Source organism: Rhipicephalus microplus, chromosome X, assembly GCF_043290135.1.
Source record: "Rhipicephalus microplus isolate Deutch F79 chromosome X, USDA_Rmic, whole genome shotgun sequence".
NCBI classification, from domain to species: domain Eukaryota; kingdom Metazoa; phylum Arthropoda; class Arachnida; order Ixodida; family Ixodidae; genus Rhipicephalus; species Rhipicephalus microplus.
In genome coordinates this window covers 390,424,723-390,448,714 of record NC_134710.1, presented here as the reverse complement: position 1 = coordinate 390,448,714, position 23,992 = coordinate 390,424,723, and the positions used below count along the sequence as shown (strand labels likewise).

At 43.9% G+C, this 23,992-nt stretch overlaps 1 protein-coding gene across 2 annotated transcripts in view; it reads right to left on the bottom strand.

Annotated features, from left to right (window-relative positions):
- The window catches only part of LOC119160992 (large ribosomal subunit protein uL1), a 59,785-nt gene extending 41,246 nt beyond the window's left edge, over nucleotides 1-18,539 (bottom strand). Inside the window, exons 1-3 of one of the 2 annotated variants that reach the window (XM_075881640.1) lie at nucleotides 18,255-18,539; nucleotides 17,863-18,018; nucleotides 6,179-6,327 (exon numbers count right to left, since the gene is read on the bottom strand). In XM_075881640.1, coding sequence (XP_075737755.1) covers nucleotides 6,179-6,327; nucleotides 17,863-18,018; nucleotides 18,255-18,307 — 358 coding nt within the window. In that variant the 5' untranslated portion in view covers nucleotides 18,308-18,539. The remainder of the gene's footprint in view (nucleotides 1-6,178; nucleotides 6,328-17,862; nucleotides 18,019-18,254) is intronic. The other variant, XM_037413291.2, reaches the window with a different exon arrangement.
- Between the last annotated feature and the right edge of the window lie 5,453 nt (nucleotides 18,540-23,992).

The window sequence follows — 23,992 nt, the reverse complement described above, 5'->3', positions numbered from 1 at the left end:
CAAACCTGAGCTTTGAGTCTATGATTTGGCCTTGAAAGTTATGCTCACTGCTTACATATAGATGGTGACTTTGTAGGTGTATGCTAAGATGAGGATGAAAGCCCCTCTTTCTGAAGAAAATGACGTGCTTTTCTGAGGAATGAGGTGGAAACCATTTTTGTCTGCCAATTTCGACACCTTGTGGAGGCCAAGCTGAACCTTTCGCTCACATGTCTCCAGGTTGCACGATCTGAATCCGAACTGCACATCATCCACATTCGTTAAATGAAGGGCAATCCTTGGGATAAGCGGACGCAGCGAATTTATTTTACCGATAAAAAGTGAGCATCTGATGACACCACCCTGTTGTATTCCCGTCTTCTAAATAAGTGTTTGCGATAGGATGTTTCCCACATGGACACGGAATGTGCGATTCGACACGTAACTCTATTTCAGCCAACATTCTACCTCGTAGACCTATGTGGGATAGATCTCCCAGTATTCTGAACTGCAAAGTTGTCTTTTATGTCTTTGTCATGTCGAGGGAAACATAAAAAAACTGCTTGTGTACAACGGCCTCCCGGATCTCGGCCTTAATGCGTACACGATGATCAGTGGTTGATCGACCCTCACGAAACCCACACTGTTGTGGGTCAAAGAGTTCACCTGACTACACGAAATGCATTATCCGGCGATTGATCAATTTGTTTTTCAAAAAGTTTACAAAGCAACTAGTTAGCGCGATCAGATTGTAACTTAAAACGGAGGATGGATTCTTGCCCCAATTCAAGATAGGGATGACAATAGCCACTTTCCAAGAGGAGGGGGATGTCGCCTGAAAACTAGATATCATTTACAGGCCATGCATGGCTTTCTATGTTTCGTGGGGTAAGTGTTTCATTATGTCGTATATATTATTCGGTCAGAACCTGAAGCATATTTGTTGCAGCTGTTCAGTACTCCCTGTAGCTCTGCTAGATTGTATGGTTCAGTAGAGGTCTCATTAGTTGTAGCCTTTCCTTCAAAACTGTCATTGGAATCTGGTTTTATAGCTTTGGAAGGTGTCCTAATAGTGTGGCAAGCTGGATACATATTCGAAGTGCGCTTCCAGGGAGTCAGCTTGGTCTTCCAGGCCTTCCTGTTGGGTGTCTACTAAAGGTGTGAAATGCGTTGGTAGGGCTTTGATTTTTTCGCGCTCTTCCAGACTTCAGCAATGTCTAAGAATTCACGCCCTCTGTGATCTCTCCTTTCGAGCCTGACGTCGTGTCCTCCGTCCTTGCGATTTGACATGCTTAAAAATGACGAGGTTTTCTGCAGTGGTGGAATAGCGTAGAAGACACCAGCCTTTATTTTGTTTCTTCGGGCCTTGCGGCTGTCATCGTACCACCAGGGAACACGACGTTTAGTTGTGCTAATAATTTTCGGTATACATTTAGTAGCTGTGTTATCAATAAAAACAGTGAAATACTCGACAGCAGTGTCAATACTAAGACCAAATAAATCTGCCCACGAGATCTTCGCGAGGCTATGAAAATCCTTCCAGTTAGCTTTGTCAACATTCCACCATGGAGCCCGAGGTGGAGTCACTGATTTTGTGTTTTGAGAAGTAAAGGAAAGTGGTCACTCCCATAGGGGTTCCTAACCACTTCCCAGTTTAAATCAAGTAACATGGATGGTGAGATAATGCTAAGGTGCTTACAAGACATTTTGAGAAATTCTTGTATATTATCGGGATTGTGTAGACCACCTCAAGCGTTTCATTGTAATACGTTCTCCATCTTGGAGGTGGGGATGCGCTGGGTGTCTTGTAAGAGCAAAATGACTTTTGGAGGGCCTTTGTCAGGCCCCCCGAATAGGTTTTTGTCTTTTTTGGAATGACCGAGAGGCTCTCACCGCTCCTTCTGCGCTGTCTGCGCCGGTGGTCCCGCGGTGTCCATCGCCTTCCGAGAGACGGCGGATAGCCGTGTACATTTGCTAGGCTTCGTCACGACCGTAGAAGCCTTCGTTTTCGCGGGGCCAGAGGTCAAAGAGACTCCTTTTGCTGGCGTACTGCCCTGGCTGCTGCCAGGGTTCACAAGGGTCCTCTGTGGGGCTGTGTTCAAAGAGGGTGGTGCAACTGAGGCTCCTTTACCCGTGGGAGCTAGTGGTGGTTGCCTCGGCACGCTAGGCGTATTCCGGAGCCCCGCCGACGGCCGCAGTGGTGCTGACCCTCCTGGCACTACTCGGCGTAGGACGAGTTAGTGTTCCCCGCAAAATGCGGGTATACACGCTGTCACGCTTCGCGAAAGCCACTGTTCAGTTTTATTTACCTACTAACAATCTTTTTTTCCCTCTTCCAGGCCACGCAGGACTTGGAGTATGCGGTATAATCTCAGTTGGCGCAGTGTACTTCAGTATTGGAATCGTCGGCGGAATGACTTTTGGTGCCACATTTCGCGCAGGTAAATGGACTTTAACCGCTCTGGGCACCATGCTCAAACCGCTGACAATTAAAGCAGCGCCACAGGTTGGGAATGTGACGCCTGACTGAAAGATGGAGACAGCCTGTTATTTCAGTGGAGAGAGCTGTATATGCAAAAGTCAGTATGATGTGTTTCGTTGGAAGTTTCTTGTTTTTTCTTCATATTTACTGCGCTGCACTTTGATGACATCCTCATCTTTCTAACCTGTCAGGATCTCTTCGTCGGTTAAATCCGTCAGGTCACTCTAAGACGCGACACCCTTCACGGCGTTAAGTGTTCGATGTGGTGTTACGGTGATGGCCTGATCGCCAAAATCTGTCAAGTTGCATAGTTTTGGCACTTTTGATTGTCTTTCAAAACAAGAAGTGGATCATCACTGACAGTTTTTGTGGCTTTGTACCCGGCGCCTAGTGTTTCCATAAAACACTTCGTTACTAGAACTGGTGAAATGTTTATCGCGTTCAGGGCTGTGTTGTTGCTGTGAATTATGTGAAATTTGGGGTAGTTGAATTTCTTGGTGGGGAGAAGCTGAAAGATTACATTGGTGTGCCACCTCTTTGAAGGGTGATCAGTTGTGAAGGGGCTAGGAGTTCCCAAGAATTTGGTAACTTATTCGACAGCCATGCCAGCCGCCTGCCTCCTAGCCCAACAAGGGGACGCTGCGAGAGGCGAAGGAAACGCAGGCGACAGCCGTACATGGCTGCTATGACCTATTATATCTACCAAGGATTGGATATTTACAGCAGGTTAACACTTGCTGCCGAGAAATTTGGAAGTAAAAAGAAATGAGGAGAGGACAGGAACAATCAAATGTAATAAAAAGATGAAGATGAAGGGAAAGAAGGAAACAGAACAAGGCGGCTGCCGATTTACCCCAGCTGGTGCAGATGTCAGAATTTTACAATTCGATATCATGTGCAGAAGAGCGTGTTTGAAAAGAATCAAATCACGTATGTTTGACACAGACGATGTGAGTTGCTCAAGTAGACTGAGGTTTTTGGGAGATTTGACTGTGCACTTGACAGTGTTCGAAAACGACACCTTGGCTTTTTGACAATGACCATACGAGCCCATGCGAATTGTGGTGGGGTGAACTATAGGAGTGATCGGAGAGTGGCATTGGGATAACATATTTTTTGAAAAAGTGAAATGCGAGCTTGCCTCCGGTGAATGGCAAGTAGTGGCTTGTTATTTTTGCAGTTAGCTGCCTTGTCAACGAAAGTTTTGTGGCCTAGTGATTAGCGCCACGCATTGGTGATCGCACGGTCGCTGGTTTTACGCCCTGGCATATAACTTCATGTTCTTATTGTTTTTCTTTGCCATTGGTTGAAAGTCGTATCCATGACAGAAATACGGCAGCAAAGCCATTGTGGTCCCTGCCCCTAAAACACTTTTGTGTTAAAAAGCAGAGAACACACCATGACTTGCTCGTCCTGGCAGAGTTGGACAGCCTGAAAGGTTCATTGAAACAACGAGCAAAGGCAGCAAGCCTAATTTTTTCAGGCTAGCACTACACCAATAAAAGAAAATTCAAAAAGTACGCGTACCACGGGAATAAATTTTAAGCGAAGCATCTAGATAAAAGAAGACTGGTGTATTTTTTTTAATTAGAGATGCATTACAAATTGACTAACGATATCTACGTCTGCTTGAAAAAAAAACGGAGGAGGCGAGCTGTGGCTAAACGGAGCGACACTTTAGGCAAAAATGCATGACAGCCTGCTCTATCGAAAGATGTGCTGGAGATGGCCAGATTACGCATGCATATCCAGCTTACTCATCCCGGTGTCATGAAGCTCGGCTTATCGTCGGCTCAAGTGAAGCCGCTCTACTGCCGTCATTGCTCCACAGGGAAGAAAGCGGTGGCATTCAAAGCGATACAGAAAGCGTATGCCACTAAACACTTCGTGACGACGCTGGCAAAGAAATACGTTAAACGTTGAAAGTGTCATACGACGAGCAGTGATAGCTGCAGCGCAGCTTCGCTCGAGCCGTCTATAAGGCGAGCAACAGAATATGGGTAGAGGTCAGCCGTATAAATGCCGGCGTACACTACCTATCTGCGGCGCCGCTCGTGATACAGGGTGCTGGCATGCAGTTTCTCCCTGTTTGGCCGCAGCTTGTATGTTCCATTTTACTTTTGAAGCACCTGTACGTGTCTTGTACGCTAAGACGTATGTTGAACCGCCACATATGTTTATATAACAAATTGTTTACAGTTTCGAGACGATAACAGCACTATACGTATTATCAACACCAGAAGTGTTACCACGATAGGCAGGACTTCTGTTTACGCGATGCTAACCCTGGCTATTGCTACATTGATCAACTTCATTGGAAGGAACTTGAGTGTAAAATTGATGTTCACTCATCATGCCGCCTGTATTGAAGGAGTACATATGTAATTTTTACACTACTAGACAGCCACAACTGCAACCACGATTGACGTTTCACCAACATCAAGCCTGCAGAACTTTTTTTTTCAAAGCAGTTTCGAGACCTGGTATGACTTTGCGCTTGAATTTGATTGCCACCCAGGATGCTTGGGCATGATTTCAGCTGGGACCCTGACATCGATGCTGATCGATGCGAGTCGATGCTGGCGAAGCCAGTTTTCCTTAGTGCTCTCGCATTTAAATGGCCTGTGTCCGGCCTCAACTTTCCTGGCTAGAAATAAACTGTAGATCCTCCGTGCCACATACCCGCATCACGTGGTATACGGGCATGTGCCACACGTGTCTGGAGAAAAGTGTAACTGCGTATGTGACAGAACTTTCACGTTATTCAAGTCATGACCAGCCAGACGTATTCGTCAAACCCTCGTAAACCCTCACACTAGTTAAGAACAGACAGACAGACAGACAGAGACAGACAGACAGAGACAGACAGACAGAGACAGACAGACAGAGACAGACAGACAGAGACAGACAGACAGACAGAGACAGACAGAGACAGACAGACAGACAGAGACAGACAGAGACAGACAGAGACAGACAGAGACAGACAGAGACAGACAGAGACAGACAGAGACAGACAGAGACAGACAGACAGAGACAGACAGAGACAGACAGACAGACAGACAGCTCAAAGTTCCTGCTACTGGCTCCGACTCCGATTTGTCAGTCACGATTACTCTTGTTGTCGGCCACAACCCAAGAATAATTACACGCTCCGCGTTCAGAACCATCAATCTGCGCGCAACAGTCATTTTATGGTAGGCGGTTGCTGTCCTAACAGTAAATGCGTTTGCGCTACTCATGTATATACCACTCACATGAACGCCCGAAATTTTCGTCATCCCTATCTAAAATACTGCGTTTGGCAGGGCAGTGACGTTGGAACTTTCACTGAGTTTTCGCAGAAGTTCTTCAACCGAAGATCAGCTATGCGAACTATGGAGGAAATGCCGAAGTGAAATATATGAAATCTGCTTGGCACTTCAGAAATAACAATTGCGATTGCACAGGACATTACTGCAAACTATCACAGTGGAACAGTCATGCTGCAGGCGGATGTTACATTTATGATTAGGTTGGGATACGCTATCGTGATATTTTTTCTATGAAGTACTTCGGCTACAGCTTAGTTTTTTCACGGGTTCGTTTAGCACTATTGGCAGCGAAAGCTCAGCAACGACTTGAATAGAGCGCCGTACAGTGTGTGAAGGTGGAACACAAAAAATGGCAGATTACTTCCAGTAGGCCAAAATACCTCAGAAAGCACCAGCAAGTACGCACCGAGTTTTCGCACCTGGTTCACTGTTTTCGCTTTTTCTTTCAGACTCGTAACGGGAACGGCGCTCAGATGGTGGCTTTCGGCCTCATCGCATTGGGCTTGATTTCCGATGACACACACCGCCAGCTTCTTACGTGGTATGTAGGGAAGCCTGTATTGTAAAAGAACACATATAGTATCACACCTGGCAAAAGCAAATACCAAAAGGCGATGCGTTCTATCAAGCACGCTGCAAGTACATTTTCAACACTAATATTATGCACACTTCCCAGAGGGGTGCATGCATTAATAAAACTTTCTTGTGCAGAGATCCCTCAATGCAGTGATGAAAACTAGAACTCGAACCACTGCCTCTAAAGAGTATGCTGAAGCTGAGCGAACGCATGACCACTGCAAAAGACTAATAATTGCCCAAAAGAGACGGGAAAAGCCCTGCAAATGCAGTAACGGTTTCCGTAAACAATACTACTTGCTTATTCTTGAAGTGTGCACTAGGGCAAACTAAACAGAGCAGGGGCCATCATCTACATTAAGCAGTTGCGATTTTAGTTCATCGAACCCTTTGCTAAGAATAGTATATAGATGTGGGTGAAGGAGAATTTGTTTGGTCAAGCCACTGCGATGCGCAGCAATTCGCGTATTGCCTTGTAACAAATTACACACTCTTCGCAGAGCTGTGTGCGTGCGTGCGTATGTATGCATGTATGCATACATGCATGATTTTATATGTGAGGTTTAACGTCCCTAACCCACCATATGATTATGAGAAAGGCCGTAGTGGAGGGATCCGGAAATTTTGACCACCTGGGGTTCTTTAACGTGCACCCAAATATGAGCACACGGGCCTACAGCATTTCCGCCTCCATCGGAATTGTAGCAGCCGCAGCCGGTATTCGATCCCGCGAACTGTGGGTCAGCAGCCGAGTACCTTAGCCACTAGACCAACGCGGCTGGGCATCCATCCATACATGCATGTATGCATGCATGTGCTTGTGAAAAACCTTTATTTAAGGAAAGTTTTCAGGCCCAAAAACACCCTTTACATTGAGAGTCCTTATTGCGGTACCCCGCTGTACCCACGCCCGTCGGACTAGAGCCCTGTGAGCCTTCAGTCCTGAGCAATTGAATAGGGTTACCTCTAAAGCATCGAGTGGGGAAGGGCAACGAGGAAGGGAAGGATTCATCTGGCATTCCCAAACCATGTGAAAGTTATTGGAGAATTTCCCACAGTGAGGTCACCGTCCATCAACTTTCGGGTCGCAATGCTTGATTACTAACCCTGATTTCTAACTACTTCATCGCAAGCTTCCTTCTTGCCATTCCTGCGTTTTTTTATTTTCACAATGACAGGACACACAAAAGTGTCGGTCTGCAGGCGTGTTAGGGTTCGTTATAAGACATTACTCAGGCTTTTAGGAGAGACCATGAAAGGCGATGTCGTTCGCAATTGTGCACCAAAATTTCCTGGAATTTCAGACACGGTTGAACTTTATAGCGCTATGCACGGAATCCTTGGGGATACTTGTACCGCCATATTGTGTTTGCATAAAGCGTAGAAAACATTTCAGGGTGCCCGCAACGCCACTCCTCACCCAACATTTCGAAGCCGTTTTGAGCACTGGCACAGGACTGTGCCTCGACTGGCTCGCAGAATGTCTGATTCCGGGCCAAGCCCTGCTGTTTCTTAGGGGCGAAGCTTCTTAGGGCGTGGGTCTGTACATCCCATGAGGTTTGTTGTTGGTGATGTACGTAGCCACCGATGGTGGTAATTCTATGTGGAACTAAATAGCGGTATTTTAGTTGATGATGCCGTTCAAACTGTGATTTCAACGTTGACATCACATACACGTTCAATTATTGGCTTATCCAACATGTGGCTTCTAGATATGCACTCATATGTATATAGTAGGACAATATCAAACCAGCCACAATACGAGGAACATGCATTCACCTGGTATTCACTAATTTTCCACTGCGGCCTATACAGAAACCACTCATCCGTCATTTCACGAGCCAGAAACCGTCCTAATGAAGGGATGTTGCAAGCTATCCATCCTCTATAAGAACAAATAAAAGTTGGTTTCTATATATATATATATATATATATATATATATATATATATATATATATATATATATATATATATATATATATATAGTTCAAAAAAATCAAGCACGTAGGAAAAATTGTTTTGTAAAGGACTGACGTTTCGGCCGCGCGACCGGCCTTCGTCGGAGTGATGTGAACATGCGACGGTAACGCAATATAAAAAGGCCGGTAACGTATCATAGTGCTGTTAATGGCTGACAAGCGGTTGTTAAAAGCACGTGGGAAACAGTGCGCGTGATAAGACAAGAAAAAAATGAGATTACAAGCGTGCGAAGACGAAACGAATAAAAAATCATTAACAATGAGTAAAAAATTATGAAGCCACATAACGTGTGTATCACTGGCACAAACATCAATACACGTCATAGGTACAACTGCGAGCAAGTTATGGATAAACATAAACGCGGGTATAACATCTTGTCATGATCTGACAACAAAGCTGAAACAGGGAACTAATCTATCTGCGTGAAAGCATAGCGGCAATAATAGCGGTGGTAGTCAAGGGTGTTTAGGAAGCTAAATGGGTAAAAATGAAAGTTTGCCAGCGCTTTCATTCATACCACAAGTGACGGCTTTAAACTTATAGATTAAATACGATTCTCGAAGTTCTCTTTCGTGGTGGGAACGGAAACCCGACTGAAGGATTGTAGCTGTAATACTATCAAATGAGTGGCCCGGAATGTCCCATGCCGGAATGTCCCATGCTACCTCCCATGCTTTCTTAAAGTTGAGAAAAACCGTGGAAAAGCGCATCCGAAACGAACTGCATGTTTCAACCCTCAGTGCATATTTAGCGGCTCGTGTTGCACCCAGGGGACTTTGTATTTCTATAAAAGCAGCCACAAGTCATATGTCCGCTAAAAATATCGCTCAATGGCATGAAATCCTTACAAAAGCCTCTTTGGATCTTACCCGCACTGTTCAAAACCATTACCAGCATGCTGTAAAAGACTCTCTAAACACGGAACGACAACTGTACGCGAGTGCTGACCTCAGTATGCATGAAATTGCCGAATTGGAAAGGTATAAAGTGAAGAAGCTAAGTGAGATTTACGACAAGAAATGTAAAAAGTTGCTCCGTGACGGAGTGGACCGCTCGTTGTTCCCAAAACAGGTAATAACGGCGGTCCCGACAAACTCGTTTCCTGAGCTGGATAATAGCACGCCGCTGTCCACCAACGTAGTGAACCTTTCGCATGTAAGTCTAAATAGGGACGAACTCCGCATCTTGTCACGGGGCCTCACCTTTTGTCCTGCAACTGGTGGATATGACGATTTTCAATTGGCTAAAGATTTAGAGAATTTTTCACGTAACATGCGCCTACGAGAATATTTCCATGACCATCCGTCCACTAGCGACAGGCAGCCAGTTGTGTTTAACAACAACCGTTGGACCCCTCCGGCCCAACGTGACAAATATCTAGATATGTATATTGAAGCCGTCCAACGCGACGTGCTTAAAGCCTACGAAAAGCAAAAGCCGTTTAAATCAAACATTTCATTTGAGGAAAGGAAAGCTATTTCATCACTGGCTAAACGCAGTGATATCGTGATAAAGCCAGCCGACAAAGGTGGTGCCGTTGTTATAATGAATAAAACGGATTATATAAGCGAAGCCCATAGACAGCTTAACAATCCGGTTTTTTATAAGCACCTAGAATATGATCCCACTGAAGAGTTTAAAGCAGTTGTCCAAGATACCGTCAACGATCTCGTAAAAGCTAAGGCGACAAGGCAGTACGCTCCCTCGTCCCGCTCAGTCCCGTCCCTGGCAGGTTCTACTTGCTGCCCAAAATACATAAAGAAAGCTGTCCTGGACGCCCCATTGTTTCGGGCATTGGCACTGTTACGGAGCAACTTTCCCGCTACGTTGACGTAATAATCAGTAGCCTTCCATGTAAATTCTCGTCCTATCTCAAAGACACAAATCATTTTTTGTTGGACATTGATGAACTCGTGATACCAGATAATTCCGTGCTCGTGACATTAGATGTGGTTTCACTGTATACCAATATACCCCATAGCGATGGCATCCAGGCAGCAATTCAAGCGTACGAAGAATTATCTGATGAAAAGCCCACTGGAAGTGATACATTAGCTACCTTACTGAAATTAATCTTACAGCTTAATAATTTTGAATTTGATGGTTCCCACTACCTTCAAGTAAGTGGAACATCAATGGGCACTCGCATTGGACCTAATTACGCTAGCCTTTTTATGTCTGTTCTGGAAAATGATTTTATGAGAAACCGCGCGTTAAAGCCTCTTTATTATAAGCGATTTATAGATGACATTTTTTTTATTTGGCCCCATAGTGAAAATGAACTTTCATCTTTTATAGCTGATTTCAACACTGTTCACCAATCTATTTCGTTTTCGCATGAATACTCTCATTCTACCGTTAACTTTCTGGACGTCACAGTTTGCATCTCTGACAACAAACTAACCACTGGGCTTTACAGGAAACCTACAGACAGGCACCGTTATCTTCACTTCAAAAGTTCACATGTTAAACATTGGAAAACCAGTATACCGTACAGTCAGGCGCTCCGCTTTAAGAGAATTTGCTCTGAGCAGTCAGACTTTTATGCAAACTGCGTAGAACTCCGCGAATCTTTGATCCAGCAGGAATACCCACCCCTCATTGTTGAGGATGCCGTCAAAAGAGCCGATGCGCTGAATCGCAAGGATTTGTTCAGCGCTAAAAAGCAACCATCCGTTCAGGCACAAAGTAATCTACTTCTAACACACTCAGCATCGGTGCCAAACGTTTCCTCAATTCTCAAAAAACATTTCAACATACTAGCGCAGAGTGCTCATCTTAAAGCAATCTTTCCATTGCCACCTCGGGTAGTCTTCAGACGGTCTCGCAATCTGCATGACATCCTAACTTCATCTAAAACAAGGGTTCCCGAAAATTTTGGTTGTCGACCTTGCAATAAACCACGATGCAAGGTTTGCGCGCATATGACGACGTCACACATTGCTAAAAGCACTGCTTCTGATTTCTCCTATAAAATGAAAGGAAATTTTACGTGTGACACTTACAATTGCATCTATTTGCTCAAATGTTCCGTCTGCAAATTACAGTACATTAGACAAACCGAAACGCCCTTCAGATATCGCTTTAACAACCACAAATGTCATGCTGCCACCATTCCTAACCTTCCGCTATCAAAACACGTGCACATTCCGGGCCACTCATTTGATAGTATTACAGCTACAATCCTTCAATCGGGTTTCCGTTCCCACCACGAAAGAGAACTTCGAGAATCGTATTTAATCTATAAGTTTAAAGCCGTCACTTGTGGTATGAATGAAAGCGCTGGCAAACTTTCATTTTTACCCATTTAGCTTCCTAAACACCCTTGACTACCACCGCTATTATTGCCGCTATGCTTTCACGCAGATAGATTAGTTCCCTGTTTCAGCTTTGTTGTCAGATCATGACAAGATGTTATACCCGCGTTTATGTTTATCGATAACTTGCTCGCAGTTGTACCTATGACGTGTATTGATGTTTGTGCCAGTGATACACACGTTATGTGGCTTCATAATTTTTTACTCATTGTTAATGATTTTTTATTCGTTTCGTCTTCGCACGCTTGTAATCTCATTTTTTTCTTGTCTTATCACGCGCACTGTTTCCCACGTGCTTTTAACAACCGCTTGTCAGCCATTAACAGCGCTATGATACGTTACCGGCCTTTTTATATTGCGTTACCGTCGCATGTTCACATCACTCCGACGAAGGCCGGTCGCGCGGCCGAAACGTCAGTCCTTTAGAAAACAATTTTTCCTACGTGCTTGATTTTTTTGAACTATATATATATATATATATATATATATATATATATATATATATATATATATATATATATACTGTTTCACATATCTATACATCATGATCGACTGGGCGAATTACACACGGAAGATTCACGGTTTTGCCGATGATTCTCTCTGGAGCTTCCATCACTCAATGGACGAATGGACAGCAAACATCCATCCATCCATCCAGCCATCCATCCATTCATCCATTCATCCAGGTGCATAATTGGTCACGCGCAATAAGCAACAAAAAACCAACGTCAATCATGTAATTCATGTGCTCGACACCGTGCTCGCGTCACGATTGTTCATCTCGTCTGGCTGAATTTTAATCAATCACCTTGTAACTTTCGGTCAGTATGCCAACAAATTTATTCTAAAAACACTCACTTCGGATAAATCTTTGGTGAATATTATGTCCCAACAGGAAATTTCATTCAGCTTGCTTGTATCGCAGCCTTTATTGAAAATTATTTGCTGGCCACTTCCCTGTCAAAAATTCTGTTTCACGCTGGCAGCGCTCACGCCATTCGTGACCTCGTAGACTTGTATGAACACTTCGCTGAAGGTATACCATACCATATTTGAACATACACTTGTTATTTGCACACTACAGAATTCAAAGCACCCTCATCACGGCAGCCTAGGTGCACTGACAAACCACAGTCTGGCCGCCAACTGCCCTAACCCTTAACAATTTTATTAATCTGGCAACACCCCATCCTATTACTCCAGAAGACAATGACGGACTTTTCTGGAAACAATCGCAAAAGAAGGCCTATGGTTTGACTCGACGATGTTGCACATCATTTCGAGATCTGCATTTCAAATACTTGAAAGTTCAATCAAACAAAATTAGTACAGCCCACCTGTGCGCTAAAGGTTCAACAATTTATTTGTTAAGCAGTATGCAGGGTGAGAGGCAGTGTTAACTTGAACTCGTGTTCCTTGGTGTACAGGTAAACACGACAGATGCCACTCAGCCCTACGTACAAGTCAAACTTTTACCTAGTTGTATGACACTCGGGTGCTCACAATTACACAAAACGATTCTCACACACGCAGATAATTTTAATCGACCCAACCAACAGAACAGCAGCATTTCCTAAGAGGAAAGTAATTACTCTTTCGCAGATTGGGTGCCTTTCGGAGGCAAAAAAGTTGCAGCTGCCTGTCGGATATCTGTGTACCTTTGCAAAAAGCAGAAAAGAGAAGTAAGCCGATATAGAGTGCCTCGGGCTTGTACGGTGTGTTCAAACCCTCGTTAGAGTGCAACCTCATGAAGGCAATGAAATAGCTTAATTGAAAATTTGTTATTTCAAATTCTGCTTTTTAAGCAAGCAATAGTCACAAAAACAATTGTTTTTCGCCCAAGAAAGGCCCAACGGATGTTTGATTACTTTTGAAATACACTAAACAAAATTCAGTAGCATGAAAAAAAAAACTGATCTGAGATCCGGAAACCATAGCCTGATGATTCACTGGCGAAATCATTTACACAGAGGCTGAAGTATATTTGTGAACCAGAAAAAAAATGCAGGTTTGACGCAGTTATTTATTATGGGTTCAGCGAAGCTATCACACCTAGTGTTTACTTCGCGTTGTCCTTTGTTGTTTCATAACACGAAAGTGTTTTATGCCCGGGTCCACCAAGACTGCACTGATGTATTTCCGTCATAGACATGACGCTGTAAATCGCCAACAGATGAATAAAAAAAAAACTAGAAGAGCAAGTCATTGTACATACGAGCTCTCGTATGTAAGTACACAATAACCACTTAACTGCCTTTGTAGAGACACGTTTTTTTCGTGTTACACGGATTACGGTAGTGGAGGGCTCAGCCATGTTTTCACTCTAATTAGATATGCATCCAATCGGTAATCTGAGACCGCGGCATATTGTTGACACATCGTGTGTTGTCGAGAGTGGGTGGGAGGCCAATGCTCTCATGCTCACCTTGCCGAACCACTTCCTGCTCACAAGAGTAGCTGCTTAGAAGAGTGGGTAGCCCGTGACGTTCCGAGTGTTAAGCGCAACTCCAATCATAGCAAAAAGGAAACAAAAATAGAAGATATAGACAGTACCGATTTTACGCCCTCCCTTTTTCGTTCAGTTTTACAGTTCTTAGGCTGCCCGAAACACCCGGAACGTCACTTCTGGCTGTCAAATCACTAACGCATGCGCAATGTCTAAGACCCTAATAACTGTGTAGTCGCATGAATTAATGATGGAAATTAACCTCAAATGCATCTCCTCAGTTCATGGCGGCTACATTTTCTGTTATGGAGCATCGCATGCGTATGTGCAACGCTACTCCAAGGAGAGCGAGACCAGGTATGGTGTCACGAATTTTGATTGCCGCTATGCGACTCTTGAGTCGGTCTTACCAATCAGCCTCCACATGCCATTTTTCCACACATGCCGATTTATTCACCCCTAGCCGCAGAGCACTTTCCGCCATTCCTCCTAAATTTTTTTTCCTGAAGCCAGTACTATCGCAGAAAGTTCCCGTAATATTCTAGGAGTAGAGAGAGACTACTTAATATTCTGAAGTAGAACAAAATATTGCCAAGGACGTTTTTTATTTCACGTTTGCTGTATTTGATTTACGCCTACAAATACTGTCAGCAATGCTCAGTGGAAACCCCACCTTCAATGTTCGAGAAACTTCACACTTCTGTAGTCGACAATTTTGTTAACAATGTGCGCAAGATACGATCACTCGAGCTTATGCCAGAGCTTGCGCGACGACAAGCGAGTTGGCTAGAAAATGTTATGCGTGATGTATATAAGACGGCGTGGTCTAACGATGGCCACTTTATCGACGACCGACGCTCAGTGCGGCGATATCAGTGTAGAGCGTGGATTGCTTGCTGTAATCTCAGTTTGCGTTTCGCGGCCCGACAATCGGCCAAGTAATGGGTTTTATCTTGCGTACTTCGGCTGCTGGCTTCGTTAACTTCACGACGCGTGATTATATTGCGTATGGAATTCGAGCGCTGTTGAAGTCACATATTGCCTTTAATATTAACATTTCAATCCCATATCTTTCATTTCTTCATTCACACATTAAATACTACGTGTTGGGGAAATACATGCTCTTCATTCATTGCCACTACCCCAAACGAAAATAATTACGTTTAACGCATTAAAGGAACCGTAAACCACCCAGAGATCGAAATTCAGTTGTGTTCGGGAAATCGAGCACGAGTGTACGACGTACACAAAGCCGTGAGAATTTATCGAAACGTTGAAGTAATAGCGGAGTTAGACGCGTTTGATTATCGAAACCGTGACGACCACACCTTTCGCTCTCTCCTGCGCTTCTCTCCGCTGGTATGCTCTTCCACGCCACTTTTCCCTCTCTCCGAGTTCCTCTTCCTTGCCCCTCCCAATCTCGCTTGGATTACGTCATCGTTGATGTGCTGCTTGAAACACAGTCTACTTCCGGTTGCCGCGGCTTCAGCCATCGACTCCGTCAGTTGCGTGCTTGTTGGCGAATCGTGGCTGCTGTAATCGTGCCCGTATAGAACCTGCGTTGCGCTCATGCCTTCAAAAGATTGCCTACACGATGAACTCGTACGGGGACATGTCGTGCCCCACACGGGTTACACGCACGCGGGTAACATGAACAACCTGCGCGGACAGCTGCTTGCAGACTCACCGGAAGTCGTAGGAGTTTGCTCGAAAAGTCACAGCATACTTGGCATATTTGGCTCGGTGCTTCAGAGATGTGGCACGGCGTGTTACGCGGAGGCCCGAAAGGCACGGAAAAGAGGAAGAATTGTTTCTTGGAATGTGTGGCGTGCCGGCTGCTCGTAGCGCAGCCACGTGCAGAATCGTTGATCGCGACGGCATTCTGCACACAACGCGCGCGTTTACTTGAAATGCTTGAAAAAAAAAAATATTGGAGTTGGTTTACGGGACCTTTGCGCCACAAGGCTTCATAGCTAGCAACCTAATCGAGTTTTTTCAGTGTCAAAGCTTGTTCAATACGGTCTTGAAAAATTCTTGATCTATGAAATCAACCACAAACGATACGATGGCGTCGGACCCTGACGGCGTCGGACCCTAAGTTATCTATCACGGCACAATTCGCTTCTGTTCAGTCACATACGTAGCGGTAATTTATCGCTGCATAATGCAAAAAAAGAAAGACAAAACTCGGCGAGTGTCTGCAGATTGTTTTTTTAATACCATTTTGTGCAGTGTATTAAGTTTGAATTATTGTGACCATTGAATAAAACTAACTTGTCATCTTTTTGGCGCGACTTAGCGGCATTTCTTCTTGTTAAAACAGAAGATCACAAGCCTTGTGCATGCTCTAAAACCTACGTATGTGTGAAAAAAATTAGCCACGCTGCACATATCACATGTATACGCTGCTACGCTGTTGTGTTGTTTTAATCCATTGGTAGAAAGTGCCACGTACCAACGGCGAATAAAAGTTCGAAGAATAAAACTGAGGCAAAGTGAATGGCAGTACAGCTAAACATCACTATTAAGTCACGTGTCCGCATGAGGTTAGCTGGCGTTGGCTTGAAGCGCACTCGTGCATGATTCGCCGGCGATCGCCTTAGACCGATTCATTAACAATCACGGGGCCTATGAAGAGTTTGATTTGTAGGGTTGAACGTCCCAGAACCACCATATGTTTATGAGAGATGCCGTAGTGGAGGGCTCCGGAGATTTCGGCCACCTGGGTTTCCTTAACGTGCACCCAAATCTGAGCACACGGGCCTACAACATTTCCGCCTCCATCGGAAATGCAGCCGCCGCAGCCGGGATTCGCAGCCAGAAGTGTTTTCTCCTCACATATATCGCCTAGCCCCATGAGCAGCTCGTAAGCTGTCATTTTCTGAACGTATGGGCTTCTAAGGAGCCTTCGCTACCAGTCTATACCTTGGCCTCAGCCAGTAAATTAAACTGCTTCAACCTTGATAAAAAGCGGCGCAGAAGTGCGATCCGCTGAAGCGAGTGGGGGGCGTCGCTCAGCTATCACTCTTCGTGTGACGCTCCGCTGCCCTCTACGCTCGCCCGCTGACTCGTAAACCCGCCCAGCTATAACTCTCTAACATCGCTGAACGAGAAGGAGCGGAGGCAAGCGCAACGAACTGAAGTCATTCACTTTCCGCGCTTCGCCTGATTTAAAGATCGCACAATAAGGAATAAAAAAAAAAGACACATAAACAAGAGAGATTGTTTACAGGGGTGTCATATTTTTTATTTGTGAAAGCCAATAAATGTGAACATTCACATTGACCTCAATCCGTTCATCCGGTTCTTAGGATGACCAGCAACAGCTACGAGCGTGCATGTTCTTTGAAACCGAAACTAGCGCCGAGTTTCCAGGGCCTGGTGCGCCCCAACTACTTTTCCGCCAGAGATATATTGTCGAACGGCAATAGCGCGCACATATAAAAAATAGATTACAGTTGAGTGACAGAAAACCTTCCTTGCTATTTAGTACACATATTGTAAGGCGTTTTACACCTCGCATGAACTGTGGTGAGTAAGTGCTGATGCAGATGCATTTCCCAATAGCTGATCGCTTGGCTTCAACAGTATCATTTCACATTATTGCAGCTATGATTGAGCCAACGTGCGGCACTGAGGCGGATAGCACAAAATTGTCACTATCGTGCCGACTAATTCCAGAAAGAGGCGCGGTACTGTAGGAGGCAGTCTTTTGAAGCCGAGTTATGTGCAACGCAGAAAGAATACGCAACACTCACTCCCCTGCTCACCTGATGTAGCCCTTAAAGCACTTATGCTTTCTGGCGTTGTAATTCCTGAGGTAGATCTGCAGCTCCACTGTCTCGACGAAGTGGCGGGGCCTCTCCTTGGACGCCAGCAACACTTCCTCGATGCAACCGTACAGCGTCTTGGCTGTCGCTTTCAAGCTGCAATGAAGGATTGCAGAAGGAGCATTGGCGCAACTAAACTGTGCAGTGTGAACTCGTTTTCATTCAAGATAGCGTAACTCGTAATGAGCATGAAGTTTTGAACGCACACAAAGTTACCAGAATGATTGAAACAACAAAAATACAACTGTATGACGTACAGGCACACAACTGACAAGTAGTTAACACCAAACTACACCGGTAAAGATTAACACAATGAAATAAAGGGAACGTACATCTTTTCGGAGTCAGAGCTTTCGGGAAAAGTGGAGGGCATGGGGTTATTCATACTGTAGACGAAGCAGAACGGTACGTATAGGCAGCAACCAAGTTCCCAGTGAACAGCCCACCACCAGAGGTTGCTGCTACGACCGGAAAAGTAAAGATTGGCTTGGCTTGAAGGAAGCCCTAAATACGAAGACACGTACGTGCCCTGCTCATACCACGCATGCCTAGGATTCGGGTCATGTTCTCTCCTAAGGTTTAAAGCATCTGCCTCGCTGGATCATCGTGCTTCGTGATAACAAGCATACCTAGATGCAGTACATATTTCTAAGGAAGAAAAAAAAAGGGGGGGGGGGTACTTTGGCGTTACCACACCAACCCTCCTTACGCTTTTTTCCACGTGTTTCGCGCTTAAAGCATAAAGTAGCATCAAGATTAGGAGTGGTCACTCGGCCAAGAGCGGCTGTGTTACGCAGCTTCATGGTGGCCGTAAGATGGCCACATATCACTCACTGCTTTCAAGGAAACGGGCTACCTAGTTATCTGCTACATTACCTTTTCTTGTGCAATATATTTCTTCGCATCTTTTTAATTGTGTGGTGTAACATCGTCGGCAAGAATTTGGCATGAATGGGATGCGAGACATTTGCACATGGCGTCGACGCACCGGTGACGTTGTTGCACTGCGTGTTCATGAGCAGTGAAGGCAGTGAAGAGGTACAGACAGCAGCAGGCGAATGCGATAAATGATGCACAAAAGCGTTCCCAGCGTGTGTCATGGTCTTCAATTGTTTCATCTGCCGCTCAACTTGGCTGCTTTTTGGTACGAATGCCATCAATACTTTGTAAAGTGCGTAATGCATTTGTTATTGCAGCCTAAATCTAACATTTCTGGCACTGTGCTGTTCGGCGCAGCGATATTTTTTGGGCTATTCACCTACTGTTTGTATGGATTGCTTCACACAAAAGAAAACTGTTTGGAATGCGGCTATCCTCGTTTGGGATGAAGACAATATGTGGGGTATAACGTCCCAAAATTATGATATGGTTACGAGAGACACCATAGTGCAGACCTCTAGAAATTTCTACCACCGGAGGTTCGTTTTATTTATTTATTTATTTATTTATTTATTTATTTATTTATTTATTTATTTATTTATTTATGACATACTGCAGGCCCAGGTAAGGGCCCAAGCAGGAGGGGCATGGGAAGTACAAATTATAATAACCAGAGGGAAACAACATTGTAAGTATGGAACGAAAAAAGAAACAATACAAAAGTTGGCATATAAACTAAGCATATGCAAAGCATATACAAGGCAAGAACAAAAAGGCATACACATGGCATATACAAAGCATAAAAAACTTAACATCTTAACTGAGCAATAGCGTCAATATTGCACAGCTATTCACAAGGCAAGTTGTTCCAGTCTGTTATTGTATGCGGAAAAAATGAATACTTAAATACGTTGGTTTTAGTGCTATAAGGCGTTAGGGATTCAGCGTGGCGATGCCTTGTCCGGCGTGCTTCGAGCGGAGTTATGAAGGGCTGCGGGTTAAGGGATAAACGGTTATTTTTCAGCAAGAACATAAATTTTAGTCTGAGAATTTTACGCCATAGTTGCAATGTTGGAATGGTATTAGTTAGCATTAGGGTTGATGGGGAATCAGTTGAACGGTGTTTGGAGAAAATGAATCTTATTGCTTTGCGTTGTATCATTTCTAATGCGTCAGTATTACGTTTGGTGTAAGGGTCCCACACAGTACATGCATATTCTAATTTTGGACGGATTAGCGAGTAATAAGCTGATAGACGAGTGTTGTGGGGAGCCTGTTTTAATTTATGCCTCAAAAAGCAGAGCTTACGGAAAGACGACTTGCAGATGTTAGAGATATGCGTATTCCAGGATAAATTGTTAGTAATAGTAACACCTAAGTACTTATATTGATTAACTTCAATTAGGGCTTTGGAAGCGATATTATATGGAAAGGATAACTTTTTAACCTTTTTGGTGATTTTCATATAGACAGACTTTTCTGCATTTAATTCCATTTTCCACACCAGGATACGATATTTTGAAGGTTAGAATTAAGTGCAGCTTGGTCGTCACTGCAAGTTATTTCATTGAACACCACACAATCATCGGCGAACAATCTGATTTGAACGGGCTCTGTAATTGTGTCAGTGATGTCATTAATGTAAATTAAAAATAACAAAGGTCCTAAAATGCTGCCCTGTGGGACTCCCGAAGTTACCGGAAGTTCACCCGAAAAATTATCATCGATAACAACAAATTGCTTACGGTTAGTCAGGTAGGCAGAAATCCAATTAATTAAATATGCTGGCAAGTTAATCATTTCGAGTTTTTTTATAAGGTTAGAGTGCAAAACAAGGTCAAACGCTTTCCTAAAATCTAAAAAAACTACATCAATTTGCCCAGATTTGTCAAGGACAGACTCAAAATTGTGAACGATAGAAGTCAGTTGGGTAACCGTAGAAAAGCCTTTACGAAAGCCATGCTGGTAGTTAGAGAGAATATTTCTATCAGAAAGGAATTTGTTAATCTCGTTTGCTATGATATGTTCAAGCAGCTTGCACGAAGAGGATGTTAGTGAAATCGGACGATAGTTAGTTAAAAGTGTTGCATCTCCTTTCTTAGGCACAGGTACGACACGTGCCCTCAACCAATCGCTAGGAAGAACTGCAGAAGATGCATGAAAAATGACAACTAGAAAATGGGACAACTTTTCTGCATATCTGCGCAGAAAAGCATTTGGTAAGGCATCCGGACCCGGTGATGACTTAGTTTTCAGATTGAGCAACATAGAAACTACCCCTGGTCGCGATACTATATCGGGTGGTACAATGTGAGGCATATGTTTTATTAACGGCAGATCATAAGAACGGGAAAAAACACTGTGAAAAAGTTTGTTAAAATGATCAGCAATGCGTTGCTTCTCGACGACCAGGGATCCCTCGTGTACAATTTGGTCAACTGACCTTTTTTTTTTTCTTTTAAGTACCTCCAAAACTTTTCCGGGGCATTTCGCATAAAACCTGGCAGCGTATGCTGGAAGTACCTTTCTTTTGCGTTTTTCACTATTTTATTCAATTTAGGTTGAATATTTAGAATAGTATCACGAAAAGCACCTTGTCGTCTTAAGCGTTTAATCTTTCTTTTTTAGTTGCAGCGCTTCTCGCGTCATCCAGAGATTTTTCTTTGCTATTTTCTTTGTTTTTTTCAGGAATAAAATTATTAATACAGTACATGCACATGTTTATAAACTTTTTCCAAAGACTCATAACATCGTCACCATGAAAACTGTTGAGACTAAAATCAAGGAAGTCCAACACACTCTCGTCTCTGGCGCGCGAGAAATCTTTAACAGTCACCCTTTTACATGGATTGGTGCTACAAGACTGTACTGGACAGCCCCGCCGCGGTGGTCCAGTGGCTAAGGTACTCGGCTGCTGACCCGCAGGTCGCGGGTTCGAATCCCGGCTGCGGCGGCTGCATTTCCGATGGAGGCGGAAATGTTGTAGGCCCGTGTGCTCAGATTTGGGTGCACGTTAAAGAACCCCAGGTGGACGAAATTTCCGGAGCCCTCCACTACGGCGTCTCATAATCATATGGTGGTTTTGGGACGTTAAACCCCACATATCAATCAATCAAGGCTGTATTGGACAGGAAAAATACACCACGTGGTGATCAGATATACCTGGTTCAACTGATACAGAAAAATCACTGATTGTTTGACTGACAAAGACAAGATCAAGTACCGTAGCTGACGTACCATGAACACGTGTCGGTTGATTGACAACCTGCCTCAAGTTGTGGCACAACATGATATTACTTATATAATTAGAATTTGTATGTAAGTCGGGACCAGGGTATTCATTCACCCAATCTATTTCAGGCAGGTTGAAATCTCCAACAAGAAAAATTTTGTCATGAGAAAATGAAGACATGTGTTCACAGAGGTCATGTAAGAACTGAGGGGATGAATCAGGAGGGTGGTACAAGCCAAACACCAACAATGAAATATTCCAGCATGTAATCTTTAAAGTAACGCATTCTATATTTTCAGGCTGACGTAAAAGCACGACTGGAATATCGTCTTTGATGAAAATAGTTACTCCTCCTCCTCTAGTATTCCTGTCACGACGAAAAGCCCAATAAGAAGGGGGGAAAACAACCGTATCGTCAATATCTTCATGTAACCATGTCTCGGTTATCACCACTATGTGAGGGGAGTATCCTAAAATAATTGCCTCGAGTTGGTCGCTTTTATTTACAATACTGCGCGCGTTGATATTAAGTAGTCGTAGTTCCTTGCAGACCTCATGGGCAAGTCATTTCTGTTTAGAATATCCGTGGGTCCGAATATTAATTCTTGCGTTTTGGGTGTCATCCCAGATAAATGTGTCATCATTGACACGTAGCTTGTCATCCTTTAGACTGACTTTTTTTCCCTGATGTTTTTCCAATTTTGCACTGTCCCACAGGAGCTTGCGCTTTCTTAATGTGGTGTGCGAGTAATCATTTTGCAAAGATATGACAGTCCCTTTGAGTTTGTAGGCATTCTTTAGAATTTGTTGTTTTTCGTTATAGTCTTGAAAATAAATGATTACAGGACGTTTTTTACCGGGTCTACCAAGACGGTGAATTCTGCCGATTGATTTACACTGAACGTCAAGTTTCTTCGAAAATACACCCACCCAAATCATAACGTGCACCCAAATCTGCGCACATAGGCCTACATCATTTTCGCCTTCATCGAAAATGCAGTTTTTGCTGTGGGGATTCTATGCAGGACCTGGGGGTCAGCAACCGAGTACTTTAGCCACTAGACCACCACGGCAGGGTGCTCATTTTAGAGAAAATCCTTTAATAACTCAAGAAAGGGATTTGCCGCTCGCGTTGTTAGGTTTTCTTTGTGCCGGTACATGTATTTGAATTTACTGCATGAGTGAGATTTAGCAAGAAACAGCTATGCTCAGAATCATTATCTGTACCATTCGCAAATTGCTTAAAGCTCTAACGAGCGCAATAAGAGAGAAGTAGTGAAACTCGATAAATGTTTGTTAGCAAAAGATAGGACGTTATCTTTGAGTAAACACTCCTGCCTTGTTAACGGCTTATATATACACTCAAAAATGCTTTATTTTTGCTGTGGCAACTGCTTGTGACTGTTTTTCGTGAAACAGCAATGTAAAAAAATTAGCAGATCCTACCTATTGTGGGAATTGAAGATATGCGAAGCGCAAATGAGGAAGGTTCATATATCCCGGCTGCGGCAGCTGCATTTCCGATGAAGGCGGAAATGTTGTAGGCCCGTGTGCTCAGATTTGGGTGCACGTTAAAGAACCCCAGGTGGTCGAAATTTCCGGAGCCCTCCACTACGGCGTCTCACATAATCATATGGTGGTTTTGGGACGTTAAACCCCACATATCAATCAAGGAAGGTTCATATGTCACTTTAAAAGCAGCACTACGTTACGAGGCGGACGTAAATTATGCCGTTCATGACTTCCATGTCACGTTTATCATGCTTGCGTCAGGCATTTTTGTTCGTCGTCCATTCACGTCTCGTAATACTTAATTTGGTAAATTTGAAGCTAGGGAACCGGCCCCGAGCGCGATATGAGTGTGGGATGTACTCATGTTTTACATGACACACATGTCATGATTATCAAGTTTAGACGTGTTTTTTACTTTCGTCGTACATTCACGTCAAGTAATACCAA